We start from the raw sequence: 23180 nt of genomic DNA, 5'->3' as shown, positions 1-23180 counted from the left end.
GTCATAAAGGATAATTTTCTGCAGTTCATTCATGGCATTATTTCTCTCTCTTTTACTGCTTCAAATGTTCTCCTGCCAGCTACTATGTATACTAAGCTACTGTATATACTACAGTACAGTCTGAAAGGATAACAAACAAAATGTGGTTGTTGCCACAGAAGTTCCAAGCCCAAAGCTTTCTTTCTGTAATGCCCCCATTTCTTTGTTCTTGCCACCCACATGAAATCAGGATGAAGGCCAAATGCATTTAAAGCATTTTAAAAATATGATCCATTACCACTGTGGCATGAAAACAAGGCATTTTTTGGGGGGGGGGAATGTCTCAAACACAAATAATGCAGGAATAGAGGTGAAGGACAGAAATGGCCAGGTGGGGTAAAGCTTGGCATATTTGTGAGGTATCTCCATTATAGTTTTGGTCTGTTTCTGCACTCAGTGCTTGAGTTTCATTGGAATGTATATAATTTAAGAACTTGATTGCAGACATTTTGCATTAGCATCTGTATTGGAAAAACTATGCGTTCTGCTGAAGTACAGAATGCTAGTCCAAGTTTTTGCAATTCTTTTATCCTTCAATAGTCAAGAAACATTTTCGTCACTACATTTTTTTGTGGCGGCAAGGAATACGTAAATCAAGCAAGGACAATCGATATGACAACATTTCATGCCAAACAAGCTGATAGGCAATGTAAGATGACAAATGTGACACCTATGTGTCTTAACATCCAAAAAAGGTTTATTACAAACATCACCTAACCTTTACTCTAACTCTCCAAGCCACCACAAAACAGAGACATGCAAGGAGAAGACAAGACACAAAGATGACAGGCAAGAGGCAATGTCACTCTAGTAACAACAGTGCAATGTCTGTCTTCAGAAAAAGTGATCTCACACATGTAAAGTAGCCAGTGATCCAAAGCCATTTGTCAGAAAAAAGATTATAGAATGTATGCTGAGAATGATGGCTGTGAAATCACCTGGAACTTATTACTGTAGATGGCACACAAGACTGTAGTGCAGGTAGAGATGAAGAAGTAGAAGAAATGGGTCTAGAGCCCATGCTTAAGGCAACACATGTCATTTGAGGCTTAAACAATTTTAATAGAACTCTAGAAGTGCCTAGGACACTGACACTATCAAGATGCGAAAAGACTATGCAAAGAGAGAAAGTAGCTCAGTTCTTGCATAACACCATTGTCACTGTTAACATGTTGGATGAGCCGCCCTTACCCATCAATACCTGAAAGATATTGGGGCTCAATGCTGACACAGAGGACCTATTCCTCATGGGTTTGGGGAAGGGCTGTAGCATATTAGTAGAACATTTATGTTGCACACAGAAGGCCCCCGGTTCAATCCCCGGCACCTCTAGGTTGGGCTGGGAGAAACCCCTGCTTGAAACCTTGGAGACCCACTGCTAGTCAGTGTAGACAATACTGAGCTAAGATGGATCAATGACTCTGCAGAAGGCAGCTTCTTGTGTTATTAGATTTCCTTTCTTTGAAAAAAGGAATTGCCCAAGTGGTTCGCATGTTTAAATGACTTGGCAGCTGTGTGCACGTACTGCTCCAGAACACAAGGTCTGCTGCCAGCAACAACACATGAACCAGGGAATTGGCAACTGAGCAATGAAAAAGACACTTTTCCCAGGTTACAGATCTGTACAGAAGATGACGTGACCATGGTATCATTTTTCTGCCTGCTGTCACTCTGTAACTGACAATGGGCTCTCAGCACCTTCAGTAAGCACAGCCAAAAAGAGGACTCAGTTTTTTCTTTGGTCGGGCAAGTACAAAGAATGAAGCTCTACTGACATGCATTCCCCGTTTTTTTTCATTCAGTCACAGAGTTCTACTTTAAGCACACCTGCCTTCTTGCCATTCAGCAGCATCTATGCTACAAGATATGTGTGGGTGTTCCTTTCTTTGTGCAGGGGCTGAAATGCCACCAGTCAGAATAGAAAATTCAAGCAAGGTGCCTTTGAGTTGCATTGAAACTAAATGCCAAAGTTTACCTTAGTTCCTTGAAGGGGTCTGCCCTGACATTGGGAGTTTCTATGGATTTAGGGAACACTACGCCTTCTGCTCCTGAAATAACAAAACAGAACACAAGTGTATATGTTATAAACTGTCATATGTGGCACATTTTACAGTTAATCTATCTCTAACCCATAACATACATCCTATATCCTTATAACTACCCAGAGTGAGGATACTGAGACTCCCCTCTGGCTGCGATATGTTTGTTCAACTTATAGAAACAATAATTTAGTGCATTAAGGGTTCTAATCCTATACATGTTTACTTGGGAGAAAGTAACATTCACCACAGTAAGGCGTGCTTAGTAGAGACTCTTAGGATTGGATTGCACAAATGCATAAATGTAAAGCTTTCTTTTTACATTTATTTGCTTGCATTTATTACCCGCCTTTCACGAAAAGTCCAAGGGCAAGTTACATTTCAGTAAAAAGGTAAAATACAGCATACAAGATAGTTAACAGTTTAGCAACCAATCAACAAATAAGGCCAAACTAATCAACAACCATTGTTGTTGTTTAGTTGTTTATTCATGTCCGACTCTTCGTGACCCCATGGACCAGAGCACACCAGGCACTCCTGTCTTCCACTGCCTCCTGCAGCTTGGTCAGACTCAGGTTGGTAGCTTTGAGAACACTGTCCAACCATCTCGTCCTCTGTCACCCCCTTCTCCTTGTGCCCTCCATCTTTCCCAACATCAGGGTCTTTTCCAGGCCGTCTTCTCTTCTCATGAGGTGGCCAAAGCATTGGAGCCTCAGCTTCACGATCTGTCCTTCCAGTGAGCACTCAGGGCTGATTTCCTTCAGAATGGATAGGTTTGATCTTCTTGCAGTCCATGGGACTCTCAGGAGTCTCCTCCAGCACCATAATTCAAAAGCGTCAATTCTTCAGCAATCAACCTTCTTTATAGTCCAGCTCTCACTTCCATACATCATTAGTGGTATATTCCCAAATGTCTGGAGGGACAAATATATATGCCTGTGTATATTTTCTGAAAATCCTCCATGCTGGAGCTAGGCAGCCGTCAGGTAGCAGGGAGTCCCAAAGTTTGAGGACTACCACTGATAAGGTTTTGTTCTGATTCACACGATGATCAAGTCAACTCATATGATTAAATCAGCTGAAAACTGGTCATGTGGGGAAAATTAAGCATTTGCGTGTGATGCACAACGACGGAGAGTTAATGGATTTAATGTGACTGGTCTTTTGGAGCTTTCTCTCTCCAAGAGAATGAGGGAACTGGAACTGGGAAACTGTGCTACATTTACATTGCCTGGGACATTTCAGACATAGCTACATACTAACCCTTCTGCACTTCAACTAACTTTGAATATACAAAAATGATGGCTTCAACAATCACCTTAACAGCTATTGAAATTGGCCACAGGGCATGGCAGAGTCTCTCTATTGGAACTGCTGTTGACTCCCATTTCTTCAATTACGCTGCTTATAGTCACAGTGTGCTGCTGCAGTGGCCTGCAGACTTAAACCTACAATGCACTCACTATTGCATTTTGCTGGATGAGAGACTACTCCAATGCAATGAAGGAAGTGATGCAAGGGGCCACTAGTGACTGCACACCCTGCCCAAAGAATATGCCTGGCATTGCCCAGGTAAGCCTCCTAGGCAAAATGCTGACACCGAAATTGTCATATCTGGTAAGGCATCAGAGTAAGGTGCCTGTTTCTGTGGCATATCAGAAACCTTGAGCTAGCTCATGTGCCTGGCTGCTCTTGCTTCTGTCTGGCTATCAGGAACGAAAGAGAGAAACGATTTCATTGTACCTGATCCATCTATACTGGGAAGAAAGCAAACCTTGTCAAATCTGCTGGTAAATCAACAGCTTTTATCTCTTTTGCCATTGCAAACACTACTGCTGTGAACAAAGGTCTGTTTCTTTGGAAACTATAGGGAATATTGCTTTCAACAACACAATTGATTTTTGTGGTGTATTCTCGTATATCTACAAGTTAGATAAGATAGAGGGAAGCTATTATGTAATGTGTATTTATACCTACTGTACATTCCATGACAATAAATTATTCTCTTCTTTTATTATTTGCAAAAGGGTTTGATTAAAACCCAGGCCCAGCAAATCTTTCTTTTGACACTATGTAATTTACCAGCAATAAATGTTCATAAACAGTTTGAGTGGAAAATCCATAAAGCTATTTCAGCTTTATTTTAAGTTCCATTTAATGCCCCTCAAAAATGATTTCATCAATGTGTGTTCCATTAACTGGCTTTCTGCCCAATAACTTAATTCCACACAATCAATCAGGAATTTATAAAGCATGTGACAGGATCTATCTAAAGTGTTTTGAATTACTGTAATGATTCACTCAATACTTTTATTTTTCGGCCCCTCCCTCGTACTGGGGAAAACTGGGGAAATAAATTTGTCAAAAATCTCTAATGTGCATTTGGTGACTGCAGGAACAATGTGGAAAGCTTTTATATTAAAGGATAAGTACTGCACAGTATCACAGACACATTTGGTGACAGCAAAAAGCTTTATGCTAAAAGAAAAAAGAAAACAAGTAACTATTTGAAAATTGCTTTGTAGGATATATTCCTATATCCATTGTCACATGACAGGGATTTTATTTTTGCCAAGCACTGACTAGAAAGCCAGTGACTGATCCGTTCCTATATATCCATTGTGAACACTTTTTAAAATGTAGGTACAGCCAAGTTTCTCTTTCTACTGAATAATGTCATCTGTTTTATGTAACAATTAAACCAAAGCATGCATTCCACGGTGTCGGTGTATAGTTTACCTATGGTTGCAACATCTGCCATTACACTTTTAGAGTTAAAGAATCAGCAGAATCAGCACACCAAATCATAGAGCTGGAAGGTAATCTAGTCCAAGAAAGATTGCCATCCAACCTCTGCTTAAAAATCTCCAATGAAGTCCACAACCTCCTGAGGGAGTCCGCTCCACTGTCAAACAGCTCTTACTATGAGAAAGTTCTTCCTGATGTTTGCTCCATCTGGCATGTGACAGCCCTTGAGATATTTGAAGATGGCTATCATATCTCCTCTCAGTTTCCTCTTTTCTAGGCTAAACATACCCAACTCCTTCAACCGTTCCTCATAAGGGTTGGTTTCCAGACCTCTGATCATCTTGGTTGCTCTCCTCTGGACACAGTATTCCAGGTGGAACCTGGAAGTCTTGACTTCCAGTATTGGGATGTGCCAGGCACAGAGTGAAAGAGTAAAACCCTGCAACTCACCATCACATTTAAATATAAGCAGATTTCCCCCCCCCCAAAAGATGCAGAACACCAAGATTTGGTTCTCCGAAAAGTCAAAGTTCATAAATCAGATGAGGACAACAGAGGCATCACATTTATAACTCACCCATAACAGTTTTTGTACAAATAGAGACATAAATTGTTCACTGGGCGGAATAGCCATAACCTATTCAGCCATAACCTATTTGGTCTGCAAAACATAACCAAAGAAACAAGCCCAAGCTGCATATCTTGTAAAGGACCTGAGCATCACAGAAATGGACCCCCTCCCTTTTCAAGTGACAGTTGCAATAAGTAAACTAATTTGGGGCACTGCTCAACTTGTTTGTACCTGCCTCCTCACTGTGCTTGAGGCGACTCACAACAATAAAATTAGGACAACACACACACTCACACAATCTTTCAAAAACACTAACTAGCTGTTAATAAGCAGAATGTCTGCAAACTTCAGCTTTATTGGGTTTGCAAAGAAGGGGAACCCAGAGGTACCTCAGTTCACCTCATCAAAAATAATAAGGTTGCAGATCTTGGTGGACTGCAAAAAGAATGCATGGATATAGAAATCATGAATGTGATTCATTTTCAGCACCATGTTCTATGATGTAATGTACTACATGGAGGATAAGACCAATGAGCCTGAGCAGAATGCTTTGTGCCAGAATACCCCACCCCCCAAAGGAAAATTGTCAAAAAGAGATAAGGTTTACTCAAATAATTCTGATCCCAGGCTGTTTGAGCTTTGGTTTGCTGAACCGTTTCCCAGCAGTGCTTATAACAACATCAGCATTGGTGAGCTCTTTTTTTTTACTAGCTGTATTTGTTGCTGGTGCTAGTTTTGCATGAAACACTAGCGTGTGGGCTTACAAAACCAGAAATAGTCCATGCAAAAAGTTTCCAAGGAGAACATCCTGCTCTCTTAAAGCAGATTATGTTTCAAAAGAGTTTCAAGGAAAGCTCAAGGAATATAGAATAAATCTGCCTTGCATTAAATTCAGAAACTGTACTATATGTTCCTTTGCTAATCCTTATGACACCAAATCAATATTAATCTGATGCTGGTTGATTCTTCTTTCGTAAATAGGATTAAGGTTAACACAATATAGACAGATATATCAGACCCGGACATTAAATCCATGTCTGCTGCCTTGGTTTTACCCTTTCCCTTCATATCTGCTTTATATCCAAATCCTAAAGAAATTAGAAATATCCCTGCGTTATGTATCCCCACTAACTAACAGAACCTCAGTTCAATCTTAGCTGAATTTTGAATGCATCTTCCAAGAAGCAATTAATATTCAATATTTAATTTCTATAGACTGCATCTCTTTAAAAACAAGCTTCATTGTCAAGGGCAGCAGTGCCGAAGAAAGTGAAATTAAAAAGCATTAACATACTCTTGATAAGGTGACAATTTGCAAGGTTATTATGGCATCCCTCTAGTAATCAACACATAGTAAGGGACAGGGTACTTAAAGGCAGCTAAGTAACATGGGGGGAAAGCTTGAACTAATTACCTACATAGCAGGAAAAATACACAGTTCATAGCTTAAAAAGCAATAGACAGATGGTAAATTAAATGCCTTTCCTGTAAAGGTGGTATAGGCACAATCTTACAAATTAAGGTTCTTACTGTGCAACTATACTAAATAGCTGGCACGAGAGCGTAAAATAAGGAGCAATTATAATGAAAACAGCAATCTCTAAACAGTATCAACACTTACTATACATGATGAAATGTAACAAGATTGCTGGGAAGAATCAACTGTTACTGTGCTGCTGGCAGTGGATGGTTTGGCACCAATTACCAGATATCTGCATATGAAACTCAGATGGGTGCTTGCAATGGACACACGGGGAGAAGAGAGGGACATCACATTCTTACTCACCTTTTCTACAAACTAAGAAGTCTCAAATGTTGCAACCTTTCTTCAGAGGGTAGTTGCTCCACCCCCTGGATCACCTTTGTCTATATGCTTGCTGACACTCTCAAATTATTATTGTAGATTTGTGAGGCAGGAATTGCTCTTGCAGTTGGCCCTCCAGCTGTTTTGGGACTAAAATTCCCATCATCCCTGACCACTGGTCCTGTTAGCTAGGGATGATGGGAGTTGTAGTCCCAAAACAGCTGGAGGGCTGAGTTTGGCCATCACTGCCATAATGGCTCTGCTACAGTAAGGCATGTTCTTTTATATGCTTGGCTATTTTACCTTCAGCAATACTATCTACCAATTTTCTGGGACAGACTAACTAAAGCTAACTGCCCTATAATTGCCAGGATATCCCTTAGATCCCTTTTTTAAAAAGTTGTTATATTGGCTGTTTTTCAGTCCTTAGGTCTGGAGACTGAAAGGAGGGACAGTTTGCATATTTTTGTTAGAAGACCAGCGATTTCAGTTATTTGAGAACTCTTGGGTGCATGCCATCTAGACCCAGCGATTTGTCAGTTTTTATTTCGGCAATTAGGCCTAGAACTTAAATCTCTCATCACCACTAGCTGCTTTTGTTCCTCAGACTCGCTTCCTGCAAAGGTTTGTTCAGGCACTGGGATCTGCCCTATCTATTCTGTTGTGAAGACAGATGCAAGGGTCACTTGGAAGTGACCTGTGTTGTGTGTAACTAGAGACAATGAAAAGTTTCAATTAACTCTTCTATATTTAACAGTGTGAAACAAAAAGTTGTGTGTTTTACTTGCTAACCCAATTCAGAAGAGAAATTAGGGAGTATACTAAAAGTTCTAAAAGGAAAAGGGAGTCAAAACGTATATTAGCAGAGAGAAAGCTTTTAACATTCTGAATGTCCCTTGTTGGATGTGCCCATTAAATTACTACTAGGACATAGACTGTCCTTCATTTGTCAGAAAGTTAATAACATTGAAGCAAGTCAGGGCAAGGATGGTTATGGTTATGTTTATTAATGCAATTTGTTTGTATTGCAAATCTATATGTGGAAGTGCTTGAGAAGGGGCAAAGGGACAGAGAGGACACTACCCTGTTTTTGAAGTTGCTTCAATCTAATATTTCCAGGCTGTGAAGCCTTTGGTGCCCTGAGGTCAAAATTATTCATTAAGCAGCTGTTTATCACAAGGGTCATTATACTGTTTTTATTGAAAAAGAAACTGGGGAGCCAAAGACGAAGCAAAGACTTCAGACTGAATGTTCAAACTCCCCTTCTCCCACCTAACTTTGGAAGATTTCCCCAAATCACATCATATATTTGGCTGTAATTCTAGAATAAAAATCCACAATAAATACTTTTTAACTGATTAGAAAAGTGTGATCACATTAGGAAAAAGTAGCACTACCAACTAAAAGAACTTTGCTCTTACAATCCAAATGAAAAGCTTGCGGCACTGGACATTAAATAAAGATTATTCTGCCTCCATTATATTTGACTTCTATTATGGGGATTTTGAGGAAAAGACACATTTTAAAATAAGTGAAACAGATATGTGTCCTGCAAATAAACACAAGAGTTTGTGTGTATTCAGTCACGTCATCAGTGCTCTTCTTATCCCTTAAACTTAATGCCACCAATAAAATACATTACATTAACTATTCTTTCGGCGTTTGATGATCACAGTATTTGTGATTAGAATCAAATTTTTAATACCTCAGGACTCAAGATCTAAATTCTGATGGAATTCTGAATAGTTTAAAACATGGCTGGGGAACCTGTGACCCACCAGATGTTGTGAGACAAAAACTCCCATCACCTCCTGTCAATGGGAAAGGATAATGAGAGTTGTAGTTTTGTGACTTCCGAGGGGCACAGGCTCACCATCCTTTGTTAAAAAGAGTAGTCTGTTTGTCTGAAGGAACTGGATCACAGTCTGAGGATGCTCCTTGATCTAACTTCGTCACCGGTTAGTTTGTGTGGCATGGAGTACTCTTTGCTAGGTAAGTCTCACCTGTCACCTGTCAGATAGCCTAGCCTCAAATACACACACACGTGTTTTATAACCTGCTCCTCATTACTAGTGATCTTGGGGTAGTGTCTACATTGATGCTATTTCAGTGCCAGGTAAAGATGTTTTTATTCTCAAGCTTTCTTATAGCCTTGAAATTATGTTTTTGTACTGAAAGCTGTCCCAGGGATTTATCTAAAAGGTGGGCTTCCCGTGACAACCAACCTACCAACTAAGGAAACAAAGCAGAGTTATCAGTTAAGTTTATCATTTATAGCCCAATTTTCTACAGATGTATCCAAAGCATCTTATAATTTACAACAGGAGACCAGGTTGTAGCTACTATTTAGCAACAGACTTATCCATCTCTTCCCTGCAATTCTAGCCTGCACGTTTTCAGCCTATTATATGAACATGCTGATTTCTAAATACTAATATTACACACACACTGCTTTGAGTATATTGATAAACGGAAAAATGACTAAGCAAACAAAACTAACAGCATTTAGCTGTTCCTTTGTAGGAAGTCATGTATACACAACTGTTCTGTATTCCATAGGTTTTTCTTACAGTAGTCATCACATGAAATCTATGACATAAATCGCATGTAAAGCATTTCCTACATTTTATAATATAATAATAATTATTAAACACTGTATTTATTGGATGCTTGATCAGGCTGATAAGGATTTGTGGAAAGGCACTGCTTTTTTCCTCCCTCGTATAAGAATGAAATACAAAACCTGGGAGAAAATGTTTGTGGATGCAAAGCATTGAGACAGCAAGGGTGATTTATACAAAGATAGAGATATTAGCCCATCACATTCATATTAAATCATGTTCTCTCCCAAACCAAGCTGAGAAGCACCAAGGGCAATGCAAATTATTTCTTCATCTCCCTCAGGAATGAGCATGCAGCTTTTGTGAACACTAGGTTGCAAATACAAACAATTGCCAGGTCTCAAGAGGAGAGAACACTGCTGGTTAAAGCATTATAGTTCTCTTTTATGCAGACTTACTTGGGAGTAAGCCCCACTGAATTTAGGTCATCGTTATCATAGGAATATTGTACAATATTACATTTACATTCTGTTTATTATTTGTTAAGATAAATTCTGCAAATATAAATGATTTCCACTAATAGGAAAGATAAGATTAATAATGTGCACACACATTAAGAATTTATGTGGTGTCTGTGGCCTCTTGTTGGATTCAGTCTGTCACATATTCCAATAGCCAATTACACATTCTCAAAACTGTAGTATAAACACCAACAATTGGGAAACACTGGCCTGCGAGTGCTCCAATTGGAGAACAGCCTTTACCAAAGGTGTCATGGGCTTTGAAGATGCTCAAACTCAGGACGAAAGGGAGAAACATGCTAAGAGGAACGCATACTTGGAAAACCCTCACCGTGATCAACTCCTGCCCAGAAACCTACGTCCCCACTGTGGAAGAACATGTGGATCCAGAATTGGCCTCCACAGTCACTTACGGACTCACTGTTAAGAACGTGTTCATCAAAGACAATCTTACTCGGCTACGAGTGATTGCCAAAGAAGACATTCTCAACTATCTTGGTCTTTAAAAATGAATCATAATTGCCTGAAGTTGTGCCTTTAACTATGATCTGTCCTCCTCCATAACTATCTTTGCCATTTTATATATCCCATTCATTTGCTAATGCCGAAGCCAACAGGATGACTCCCACTAACACAGCAGGGCTCCCCCCCCACCTGTGCTTCCCCAAAATCCACTCTGGAGTGTCAGGAAAACTTCCAGAAAAGCATGAGGAGAGGGGAGGTGGTGGGAGGACCCATGTACTAGAGGAACATTCCCTGGAACTTGTGTCTTGGTAGCATAAAGTTTGACAGGTGGAGTGCCGCAGGATTCTGTTCTGGGCCCATTGTTGTTCAATGTATTTATAAATTACTTGAATGAAGGAATTGAGAGCTGCTCATCCAATCTGCAAGGGGACGCGGGTGGCGCTGTGGTGTAAACCACTGAGCCTTGGGCTTGCCAACCGGAAGGTCGGCGTTCGAATCCCCAGGATGGGGTGAATTTCAATAGGGACAATGGAAAGGTTATGAAATGCTGGAAAGTTTGCAGAGGAGAGTGGCTAGGATGATCAAGGGTCTGGAAACCAAGTCTTATGAGGAACAGTTGAGGGAGTTGGGTATATTCAACCTGGAAAATAGGAGACTAAAAGGATATATGAAAGCCACTGTTGGACATCTAAAGGGATGTCACATGGAAGACGGAACAAGCTTGTTCTCTCCTGCTCTGGACCCGAACAAATGACTTCAAGTAAGAGCTGTTTGACCAGATAGTGGTGGACTCTCCTTCCTTAAAGGATTTTATGCAGAGGTTGGATGCCCAGCTGTCTTAGATGCTTTAGTTAAGATTCATGCATAGCAGGGGGTTGTACTAGATGACTCTCAGGGTCCCTTCCAACTCTACAATTCTATGGTTTGTGGAGGGTGCAGGGCACATGGAGGGAAAGTTCAATTCCATAGTGCCCTATATATTTATTTGAAGTATTAGCATCCTGCTTTTGCTTTTTAGTAGCAGGAAATCACAATCCAATAACCATAGAAAATAGGATTAGGTACTAGTAGGTATATCTAGTATTATGCATTGCATATTATTATGCATTGTATTTATACATCTGTTTTAATTTTTTTTATTGTATTGATATTGATATTTTATTTTTATTGTATTGACATTATGTTACGTATTTACATTACATATGTTGTTTACATTACTATGTTGTATACTACACTGTTTCATTTTGACAAAGGGTGGCTTATAAATTTCTTAAATATATACATTGTATCACATTCTCAATTTCTAAATAATGCTCAGAATCTAAAGACATGATATACAAGGAGCTTTCCTGGTCATTTTTGATGCAAACTTGAAAAGACAAGTTTATACAGTGGTACCTTGTGTTACAGACGCTTCAGGTTTCAGACACTTCAGGTTACAGACTCCGCTAACGCAGAAATAGTACCTCGGGTTCAGAACTTTGCTTCAGGATGAGAACAGAAATCATGTGGCAGCGGCACAGCATCAGTGGGAAGCCCCATTAGCTAAAGTGGTGCTTCAGGTTAAGAACAGTTTCAGGTTAAGAACGGACCTCCCGAACAAATTAAGTTCTTAACCTAAGGTACCACTGTACTGTAATTCATTCTAAAAAGTTGCTTGCCCCTTTAGCAGTGGGATCCTTTGCTCTAAATAAGACAAATTACACTGCAGTTATGAGCTTATATCTGAACACGTGTATCTCTCTTCTCTCTCCCACTCGCCCTCTTAGCAATGGTCTCCCAAAAGATGCCATGACGTTTGGGAGCAGTGATTGTGGTATGTCAGCTGCAGTCATCTTAAAAGGCTAAATAAAGCATTTAACCACAGTTTAATTTCTGAAGAAGCTCATGCTAATTTAAATTACTTTACATTTAATTAAAATGCTTTTGTATAGTGATAATAATGTAACTGTGGTAATTAGTATCAAGTGGCATCTAGAGGGCATATTTAAAAACTAATCTGGAGAATAAATAGAGCTAATTAGTAGCTAGAATAATGCTTTATGATTATCCTTTGTTTATAACTGCTATAATGTTCAATGTGTTATTAAATGAAATTGGTAATTAATGTATACCAAAGCTATTTTTCAATGCTTTTATTAAATCATCTCTTAGATACAACATTTTTTAAAGGCAAACTGCATTTGTTTCATTTCCATGGAAATAAAAAGGATAAGCAGATGACGGCATAATCTACAAAACAATTTATTAATGTAAGCTGCAGCACCCAAATCTGCAGTGGCCATTCAAAAAAAAACTGTGCTCTATTTTATAAGCAAGTTTAGAAATAATACACACATCTGCTCCGAAATTCTGAAGTAGATTATGAGGTAAACTGTTCATCAACCCTACAGTGAAGCAAAATTCACTGTAATTCACAAAATTCAGCTGTAGAGTAGCTGTTGGGTGACTGATGATTGTTGCAGGAAACACTGATGCCACACCAATGCTTTCTGCATGGAAACACATGGTGCATATAGTAAAATAAGTATACAAATACTTTTAAATATCATGGGTCATGCATACCAGCAGTAAAGGATTTTTGCATCTCCCCCCCCCCCCCGTGTCTTGCTTTGGACCAATGAAAGAATCCTGAGACAAGAGATTTATTGTTTGGGGAAACATATTAAACACAGCGGCTGAACTTCCAAGTCTATCTGGGAATCAATGGGAACTTGAAATAGAAAAAAAATCTCACCCTTAGCTATAAATTAGAATTCTGTTTCTCTTGCTACTTAGGGGTTGCCAAGAGAAAAGGAAAGTGATATATAACACCTGGACTTTCAGACACTTAATAGTGGTGCTAGAGAAAGGTAAGTGAGAGACTATGGTTAACTGCAACACAAAGCTCTGGTATCCTGTTGTTTTTTTCATGACCATGATCTGCATTTGGTTCCCAGTACAGAGATACTGGTGCATATGGTCATTCAAGGTATGGAGAAAGTGGATAGAGATTAGTTTTTCTCCCTCTCTCTTAACACTAGAACTTGGGGCTGTCTGTTAAAGCTGAATATTGGAAGATTCAGGATAGAGAAAAGGTAGTAGAGTGAGCTACCGCAAGGTATAGTGATGGTCGCCAACTTGGGTGGGCTGTATGAGGGCATCAGACAAGTCAGAGAGGATACGGTTATGGATGGCTAGTGGCAATGATGGCTATGTGCTACCTCCAATATCAGAGGAGCTATGCCTCTGAACACTAGTGGATGGAAAATACAAGTGGGAAGGGTGCTCTTGTGGGCTTCCCATAGGCATCTGCTTTGCACCACAAGACTAGAATGGCCTTTGGTCTGATCCAGCAGTTTTTAGTGTTTGGTGTTGTATTTCTATTTTTTGTTGGGAGCTGCCCAGATGGCTGGAGGAACCCAGTCAGATGGGCAGCATATTATTAACAACAACAATAACAACAAAAATATATTCAGTTTTTTCAAGTAAACAATTCTGTTTGAAATCACGTCTCTCCACTTTCTACCCTGATTGGCACAAGTAGCTGGGCAGTAGCTTTGCCATTCTGTCCAGCCCACCACTGCCAGATGGGAGTTAGGATTACTCCCTAAATGTATTTTTTTAAAATATATGTGCTAGATTAAAAAAAAAAAACTGCCTTGGTTTATTAGTTTTTGTTTAAAAATGCCCAGCAGTGTTACTGCTTGGACTAGAAAAAGTTGGCAAGCATTTTCAGATCCTGACAGCTGCAATCCAACCTACCGTACGTATGGGTACATTTGAACACATATGGGTGAAAAGAGACATAAAGCATCATTAAAACGTACGGGTACCTTCCCATTAACATTAGTGAAATGTGGATTACACCCTAAATGCTTCTCTTAACTACCTTCTTCCGTGAAAACACGGAATTTGTTTGTTGTTGTTTTGCTCAGCACAGATGGTAGCTTGAAATGCAAAGTATTCCTTACTGCATTCCGTTTTTAAAGTTCTAATTTTCAGATCTTCTAAACAGTGTGTTGTTTTTCCCCTCCTCCCCAACGTCTTGCTGCTAGTCCTGGAAAAGTCTTTAAGAATTCAAAGGAAAAAGAGCCAGCCTTATTACTTTTGTCACTTTAAGGCTCCAGCACGGCTTCAGAGAACAAACTTTCAGATCGAGCTTTGAACAGAGTACAAAGGAAAGGAAGTAATTATCATTAACAAGATTAAAAGCGGACCACGTGTCCAATAACTGCTGCTCTAACCTCTCCAGGAGGACTTTCATGCCAGATTGCAGTCTTATACTTCTCTTGGTATAACAAGGACGGGTAAGGCCAGAACAAGAACAAGTCAAGATTGCTTACATAGCAAAGAGAAGTGTCAGAAGACAGACATCAGCAGCGCCAGGACTTTTGCAAAAGCAATTAGTAGATTCCACCTCCCACAATAACTAGCTGGATTGCCAACACACCCAAGAAGACTCAAGATAAGAAAGATGGGTAACAGGTTATATTTATTAAATATAACTATTATAGAATCTGACGATCAGAGTAAGTCAACAAAATTAACTGACACCAATGAGATCTGGGCAGTGTGGTGGATAGACGGGAGGATTTCAACTCTCCCATCTCCTGAGCCAGCTGCCAGCCGCACACATTGTGATCATGTAGCAAGGCCCTCACTGTGTGTTTCTTGGGTATAGGAACCTGACTTGCGCGTTGTGGCCCCATTGGCCAGTGTTCACCCTGATGTGTCCGACAACCCTAAACACTCTGGTGCAGATATTAGTCAGATATTTTCCAAAATCCACTCACCCATCCCGGAACAAATGCCAATTAGCCAAATTCTAGCAAAGCACCACTCCAGCCATGCGGTCAACACCAAACAGTGTGAAGTAGGTGAAAAAGCTGTGACATGGGCCAATTAGTGACCCCCCCCAAAAAAAAATCCCTACTCAGTTCCCTCAATGAAAGCAACTAGCAGAGCTCACAGCGCAAAAGGGCTGGGAGAGGGGGGTGTCTCTGTGAGAAGAGGGGTGGAGCTGCCTTAAATAGCCCCATGTTACCCCTGCAGGGGAGTCCATCTCCCTTCTTCTTGCAGGGGAAGAGAATGTTGCAAATGCATCCCACTCCCACCCCCATATGGGGAAGGAATGGAATTATGCTCCAAACAAGACAAAATCCATGAATTATGGCACATCCTCATGTTAAGAGATACAATCAACAGGGTGTGGAAGAGAAACCAGACAGTGTATAAAAGTTTCCTCTCAAGGTTATTAAAAACTCTCTACATAAAGTATAACTCTGATAACTTTGTCTTTCTCCCCCTCCTTTGATATCTCTGCTTAGGATAGATAAAATATTGAGAGACGTTCTGCTGCAAACATAAATAAAATGGCACTAGAACTGTGGAAATGCCCCCTTCTTTTTATGTTTCAGAGACTAAAAGGAGGCATAAAATAACACTGTTGTATTTTGAAAACATTGCTGTCTCCACCAGAACAATTTAACTAAACAACAGACAAATATATGGGATCTGCATGGACTGGGAGGAACCTGAAACTTGTGGATTATTGTAATCCTGAAGCTGCAAAATACACATTTGTCTAAAGGAACTTGAAATATACACCACCACCACCAAACCCTCGGGAAAAGGTACTGAAAATAACCACCCACTCCTTTATAACTAATTTTATGCTATGAGTGAGAACCAAATGATGGGAGGTTATTGTCACTTTAAACAAGAACAGATTACACCAACATATTTGCACCAGCAGTTCAGGATTTAAAGCAGCGAGGGAAAAGGTTTAGAAGATATGAAGCTTGCTAGTTTACTGCTCTTCCACACACTCTCCCCAAGGGTGCATTTTATTAGAATCATTTACCCACTTTTAACAGGCTTAAAACTCAGCATATACAAATGCCATCAATTTAAAAGAAAGGGGGAAGACTGTAGCTTCAGGTTTACAAAGAAACGTAAGAGGAGCCTGCTGGATCAGGCCAATGGCCCATCCTGTTCCCACAGTGGCCGAACACAGTTGTCTGTGGGAAACCAGCAAGTAAGATTCGAGCACAAGAGCACTTTCCCCTCCAGTGGTTTCTAGCAACTGGTATTCAGAAGCATTGCTGCCTCCCAACTGTGAAGGCAGAACACAGCCATCATGGCTAGTAGCCATTGACAGCTCTCTCCTCCATGAATGGAGTGCAAAATGTTTTAGTGGGAAATATACATTACTGTAAATGGCGCTGTGGGTTAAACCACAGAGTTTAGGGCTTGCTGATCAGAAGGTCGGCGGTTCGAATCCCTGCCACGGGGTGAGCTCCCGTTGCGCGGTCCCAGCTCCTGCCCACCTAGCAGTTCGAAAGCACGTGAAAGTGCAAGTAGATAAATAGGTACCGCTCTGGCGGGAAGGTAAACGGCATTTCCGTGCGCTGCTCTGGTTCGCCAGAAGCGGCTTAGTCATGCTGGCCACATGACCCGGAAGCTGTCTGCAGACAAACGCCGGCTCCCTCGGCCTATAGAGCGAGATGAGCGCCGCAACCCCAGAGTCGGACACGACTGGACCTGATGGTCAGGGGTCCCTTTACCTTTACCTTTAAATGGTTTAAAAACCTCAGCTATGCCTTTACATGTTGATTTAAAAAATGCACAAACTAATCTCATTTCACAAATGCCAGCAAAGAACATTGGCAAATGGATTTACTGCAGGAAAGATAATCTTTCCATGTAAGCTAGGCATCATTTTCCATTTTGACTCTTCACCAAAAGGGCTTATTTCAATATGCGAGCTCTCTGGTAACACGACAAGTCCAAAGTCATAGAATCATGGAAGGGACCCTGAGAACCATCTAGCGAAACCTCCTGCAATGCAGGAATATGCAGCTGTCCCACACAGAGAGGGATCGAACCTGCAACCCTGGCATTATCAGCACCACAATTTAATCAACTGAGCTATCCAGGCTTCCCAAGTCATATGGGAAGAGACCATGGCTACACTGCCCTTTCTGGGAACTGGAGAATTTCTGATAGGAGAATAATCAACTGTCATCTCTTAAACTGCAACCTCAGACTTCTGTTGTGGCACTTAGGCACGGGAAGCAGCAACACTGCAGAACCCCCCGTTGCCACAATAAAGGTAATGCTGGAAGGCAAGCTAATTTTTAGGGCAGCTGCACAATTCTTGAGGGAAAGCAATGCAGTGAAAACAGAGATTGCTAGTGCCCCCCCCCTTTTGGGGTGCAAACAGTTTAAAAGTATATTTAACCATTTAATCCATATGTATTCCTTACTCCCATAAGGATAAGCAACAGACTTTATTTTTTAGGTCTTCATATTCCAAAGTCCTCTGCTGCCATATCTAATAATGCAACAAATAACGATGCTGAAATGTGGTGTTGCCTCTGGGAATTCGATCCGGTTTTGAAGGGCATAAGCTAATAACACTGAAAAATCCCATGAACAATGAAAAGCACTTGACCAGTTCTCCCTGAAGCTAACAGCAGGTTTTCCACAAGTACCATGAATGAGATCAAACATTGAAACGATTTTCAAAAGAACAAATACATATATTTGTTGAATATTGTTTACCTAAAACTTTAAGTCTCTCTGCTCCAACCACCACTTCATTGTCATCTGCAGAAAACAACAATTTCCCCGAGGTGGTTAGCACTTGAAATTTTTGGCTGTATGCTTCCACTGCTTTGGGCCCTAAAGAGAAGAAAGAAAGCTTAGTGATCTCTTTGATCTGATATTATGCTGAAAATGATACATTAACATATCCTGGATTATGAATCTGACAATTAAATAGAAATGCATGAAGGTGGTTATGCTAATGGTTGTGCATATATCATATTGCTAGAGAGACTAATAAGTGTTTCTTCTCTCTTCAGCATTTATTTTAAAATATATAAAACATTTAAGCAAATGTAAGACCTACTCATTGAAAAAATCATTGTTTTCTTGCTACTTAATGAATTCTGATTTATAGGAACTCTGTCACAAAACTCATATTGAACTGGACATTCTGATAAAGAAAGATATTCTAGACTAAAGGTTCAAAATTTTCCACCATCAGAACAAATTCTGCTATTGAATTGTATTAAATAAACGAAGCACGGCAAATTTACATATATATTAGAATTTATGACTTATTTTTTGCTTGGTTTTTTTTGTAATGCTTTGGATAGGAAGGATGGGAAGGAGTTTTCCATTGAAAGGGTTAGCTGAACAAGGATGGCAGAATGTGGTAAGAAATTTGTAGCTATGGTACAGAGTATGATTCCTATTATAGGGACGTGGGTGCTGCTGTGGTCTAAACCACAGAGCCTAGGGCTTGCCGATTGGAAGGTCGGCAGTTCGAATCCCTGTGATGGGGTGAGCTCCTGTTGTTCGGTCCCAGCTCCTGCCCACCTAGCAGTTCAAAAGCACGTCAAGTGCAAGTAGATAAATAGGTACCACTCTGGCGGGAAGGTAAACGGCGTTTCCATGTGCTGCTCTGGTTCGCCAGAAGCGGCTTAGTCATGCTGTCCACATGACCCGGAAGCTGTCTGCGGACAAACGCCGGCTCCCTCGGCCTATAGATAAGTGTGCAACCCCAGAGTCGTCCGTGACTGGACCTAACGGTCAGGGGTACCTTTACCTTTACAATTCCAATTAATAATATCTGGTTGTATTATCTGGTAGGACAACAAACAGCAGGTGGAGCCAGGGGTAGAGTTAAGTAGAGTTAACTTTCTCCCATTTTTTCCTACTACAGTACTCCCACCTCTGCAATCTGACATGCAGAAATTAAACAGGTCAAGCTATTCATGGCATGTAAAGAATGTCCAGTCTGAGCTTCTTCATGTGCACTTAAGGGGCAAATCCTGCTGCAATCCACAGGTTTTACTCCTGAGAGCATAGGAATGCAGCATTCAACAGCTTAATTTTTGTATTATCAGGCTGCTGCTAAACTCACAGGAGCAGAACCCGTTAAAAAGCGGGGAGGGGACCAAGGTGGCAATCTTGCTGTTGCCATGAAGGGACAAGTAGGAATACCTCCTTTATATATGATGTACCATATTTTTACTTCAGTTCCTAGTCTCAAGGACAAGATACTTATTTAGTAAATTGATTAATGATTATGCGTGTGATGGACACAGAGAGAATGTGGGCTTTGGCTTGTAGGCTGGGCAGCCCAAAGAGAAATTGCCTCTGAGAGACCATCTGAGCTGGGGGGACGGGACACACTAATAAATATGTAAGTTGGAGATGGAACAGGAGAGAGAATGTTTTGGGATCTTCTACATAAGATTCTGGGTAGAGAAATATGAGGTTCGATCACAGAAGTGCTGCTGCCATGGCCTGCATATAATGAAGAAAGAAGGAAAGGATTTTGTGGCCTGTTAGGAGCTTTGGAACAGAAATCTTATTAGCCTTCCATACAAACACTTATTTTCCATACATACATTTAAACAGGTACCCAATCTCTAAACAGTTCTGATAAATCCTTCCATGAATCATTTTTATGAGTTAATATACACATACTATACTACTCCACCTCCTCCTAACATTTTCTAACATTGTTTGAAGTTGACCAGTCTCTCACCATACATACATGAACATTTCATTGCTATCAATATTATATATATAATTTTTCACCTATGGATTAATACACTGGTGTATAGCAGACTTTCATAAGCAGAAAAAGACAGGATGAACAGGATACTCTCTGCCAAAGATGCCTGCCCAGTTCAAAGAGCAATTTAATAAATCAATACAGCTTGTTCAAGCAAAACAGATAGATGCTAAAGCCAAATTACAAAAAAAATCTACAAACCAATATAAGGGAGAGAAACATTATTTCCTGACTCGGAATATATAAATCAATTATTAGACAATGAGCCCAAACCCAATGTTTGCTCTTGAGTTCAGGGCTTGTGGTTTGTCTGGAGGAGACAAACCATGAACTTGGGTTCAGATGACATGCTAGGTCAAACCAAGCTCTCAGTAACAGGAGGCCCAGGGAAGAAGTCCAGAGGCTGCAATCTCTGCAGCTTAATGTTACATGTGAACAAGTTTACTGACTGCAGAGTTCTAGATCGTGTGATGTTCTTGCAATGTTGCTAAAATAGTATGCATATATACCAGGCTTCCTCAACCTCGGCCCTCCAGATGTTTTTGGCCTACAATTCCCATGATCCCTAGCTAGCAGGACCAGCGGTCAGGGATGATGGGAATTGTAGCCTCAAAACATCTGAAGGGCCGAGGTTGAGGAAGCCTGATATATACACACATAAACCCACAAAGATTGGACAACATTTTGTTAAAACCTTCCAGACCAACAGTAAAAATGCTATTAATAGACATGAAGTATAAACCAGCTAGGTTTTATTGTTAGGACACTGTGTAGTTGCTGTGATGCAAAATCTGTTCTAATACTCTCCGTATGAAAGTCATGATGCTTGACATGACCCTGTGAAAATGAATGTGTGTGAAAGGATCAGTGGAAGGAATGATACAATCCCATCTTTCTTGATATGTACCTCTTAGTTTTCCAAATTTCCTTTGGGATATTCAGTCAGTGGATTCTCCACTTCAAATTTTAACAAATGTTAGCAACCCTCATGGCAATATTTGTGCAAATGTGTAGCTAAGCAGCACAAACAGATGTCTCTTCCATGGCTTGGCCAGGAGCATCATCTTTGAAAACAACCACTTCAAAACAATCCACACAGATGCACATCTCATTGAGATAACAATTTCTGTAATTATCTGCAATAGCAGCAAAGATGCACTGGGTCACTTGCAAAGTGCTAAAGAGCACAATCTGGGTGCAAAGCTCTCATAATCTAAAGCAAAGGTTAAGGGCAGGAAACAATTAAGCAATTCACAAGATATGTGGTACAGTATTATTATCAGCATTTATTTCTTAAAGCAAATGTCATAGGATTATGGCCTGTTTCTGACCAGCATCATTTCTCACAGGCAGCAAGAGATGACAATCAAAGGCAATTTTGGTTTTGGTTAAATGTAGCCTTTTAATTTGCATATTAAAATGATTGCCCATACAGTAGATGATATGCAGAGCACCCTCAGGGTTCAAGAACCATTCTCATCAGCCCTGATTTCTAGCTGCTGGTCCCATATAAGGAGCTGCTCATATGAACGCCAATGGCACACATCCCAAATGCTAAATTGTCCCTTTCTATACAGTGGCAAATGTTTTAATTGGGTACCCTTTCAGATATGCTAGCAGCCAATGTGCATATTGTTCTAGAGATGCTGTGAGTCTGCCACACACTGGCCTTCAAAAGAAACTGGGTTCTTTCTAATACTGAGCAGTTTTCATTTGTCCAATTTCCTGAGAAATTGAGTGCTGTTAAAAATGGTAAGGTATAGGTAAAGGACCCCTGGGCGGTTAAGTCCAGTCAAAGGCGACTATGGGGTGCGGTGCTCATCTCGCTTTCAGGCTGAGGGAGCCGGCGTTTATCCACAGACAGCTTTACGGTTCATGTGGCCAGCATGACTAAACCGCTTCTGGCGCAACGGAACACTGTGACAGAAGCCAGAGCGCATGGAAATTTGTTCTCTTACACACTGCAAAACTACCGGGCCTTTCAGATTTTTCAAACATTTATTGACACCCCCCATAGCTGTCAACCTTTCCCTTTTTTGCGGGAAATTCCCTTATTATAGCATTGGGAAACAGCAGGGAGGGTTGACAGCTTTGTATATAGCAGTGGGGAACAGCAGGGAGGGTTGACAGCTATGCACCCACCCCCCAAAAAACCTCTACTGCACTGCATCTTCATCTTCAACCCCCTGATCTGGACATTTTACCACTATGATCCTGAGAGTGGAACAAGAAATACAAGATTCACTGCTTTACTAAAAAATAAAAAAATAAAAATGTAACCACGGTTCTAGTTTCCCATCCTCTGCTAATAACACACTGTTGTGGAAATGTATGACATGAAGAAAGAGAGAGAAAGAAATGTGTGGTTATTTATAACTGCATAAGTTTTCAGTAAATGCAAGTGGCTAAAATACTTGCATTATCTTCGCTCTCTCTATATCTCAGACTTATTTACTTTTATAATAAGGAATGTAATTTGCATCTCCTAAATAATCATGTTACACCTGTCATTCTTGTTTCAGTATGACAAGGCAACAAAGTCTTAGAATAATTAGATTCAAAGGCAAGCGTTGCATCTCCTGGGACCATTTCCCCAGTCCAGTAGTTTCAAGCCTGGCAAGCTGCACAATTATTCCACATAACACACAAACTGCACTATCTTTGCGATTGCACTGCAGCTAAATTCTATTATCCTGCAACAGAGTCACTCGAGTGCTCTGCATTTTCTGCCTGTATGTGGCAAATGATCAACAAGCTCCCAGCCACTTCCCCTTTCTTCTTCTTGAACGTGATAATCTGGGATTGAATTCTGGGGTGAATTTATTTCCTCTCCTCAAGGCAATTTTCACACATGC

General features: G+C 40.5%; 1 protein-coding gene across 1 annotated transcript in view; it reads right to left on the bottom strand.

Moving 5' to 3' along the window:
* The window catches only part of SGCD (sarcoglycan delta), a 183486-nt gene that overhangs the window by 41230 nt on the left and 119076 nt on the right, over positions 1-23180 (bottom strand). Inside the window, exons 5-6 of the mRNA XM_033140358.1 lie at positions 18297-18416; positions 2015-2087 (exon numbers count right to left, since the gene is read on the bottom strand). Coding sequence (XP_032996249.1) covers positions 2015-2087; positions 18297-18416 — 193 coding nt within the window. The remainder of the gene's footprint in view (positions 1-2014; positions 2088-18296; positions 18417-23180) is intronic.

The sequence above is a fragment of the Lacerta agilis genome, chromosome 2 (assembly GCF_009819535.1).
Source record: "Lacerta agilis isolate rLacAgi1 chromosome 2, rLacAgi1.pri, whole genome shotgun sequence".
Classification (NCBI taxonomy): Eukaryota; Metazoa; Chordata; class Lepidosauria; order Squamata; family Lacertidae; genus Lacerta; species Lacerta agilis.
Note: the sequence above shows the minus strand (reverse complement) of the source record. Positions and strands in the feature narration are given on the sequence as shown.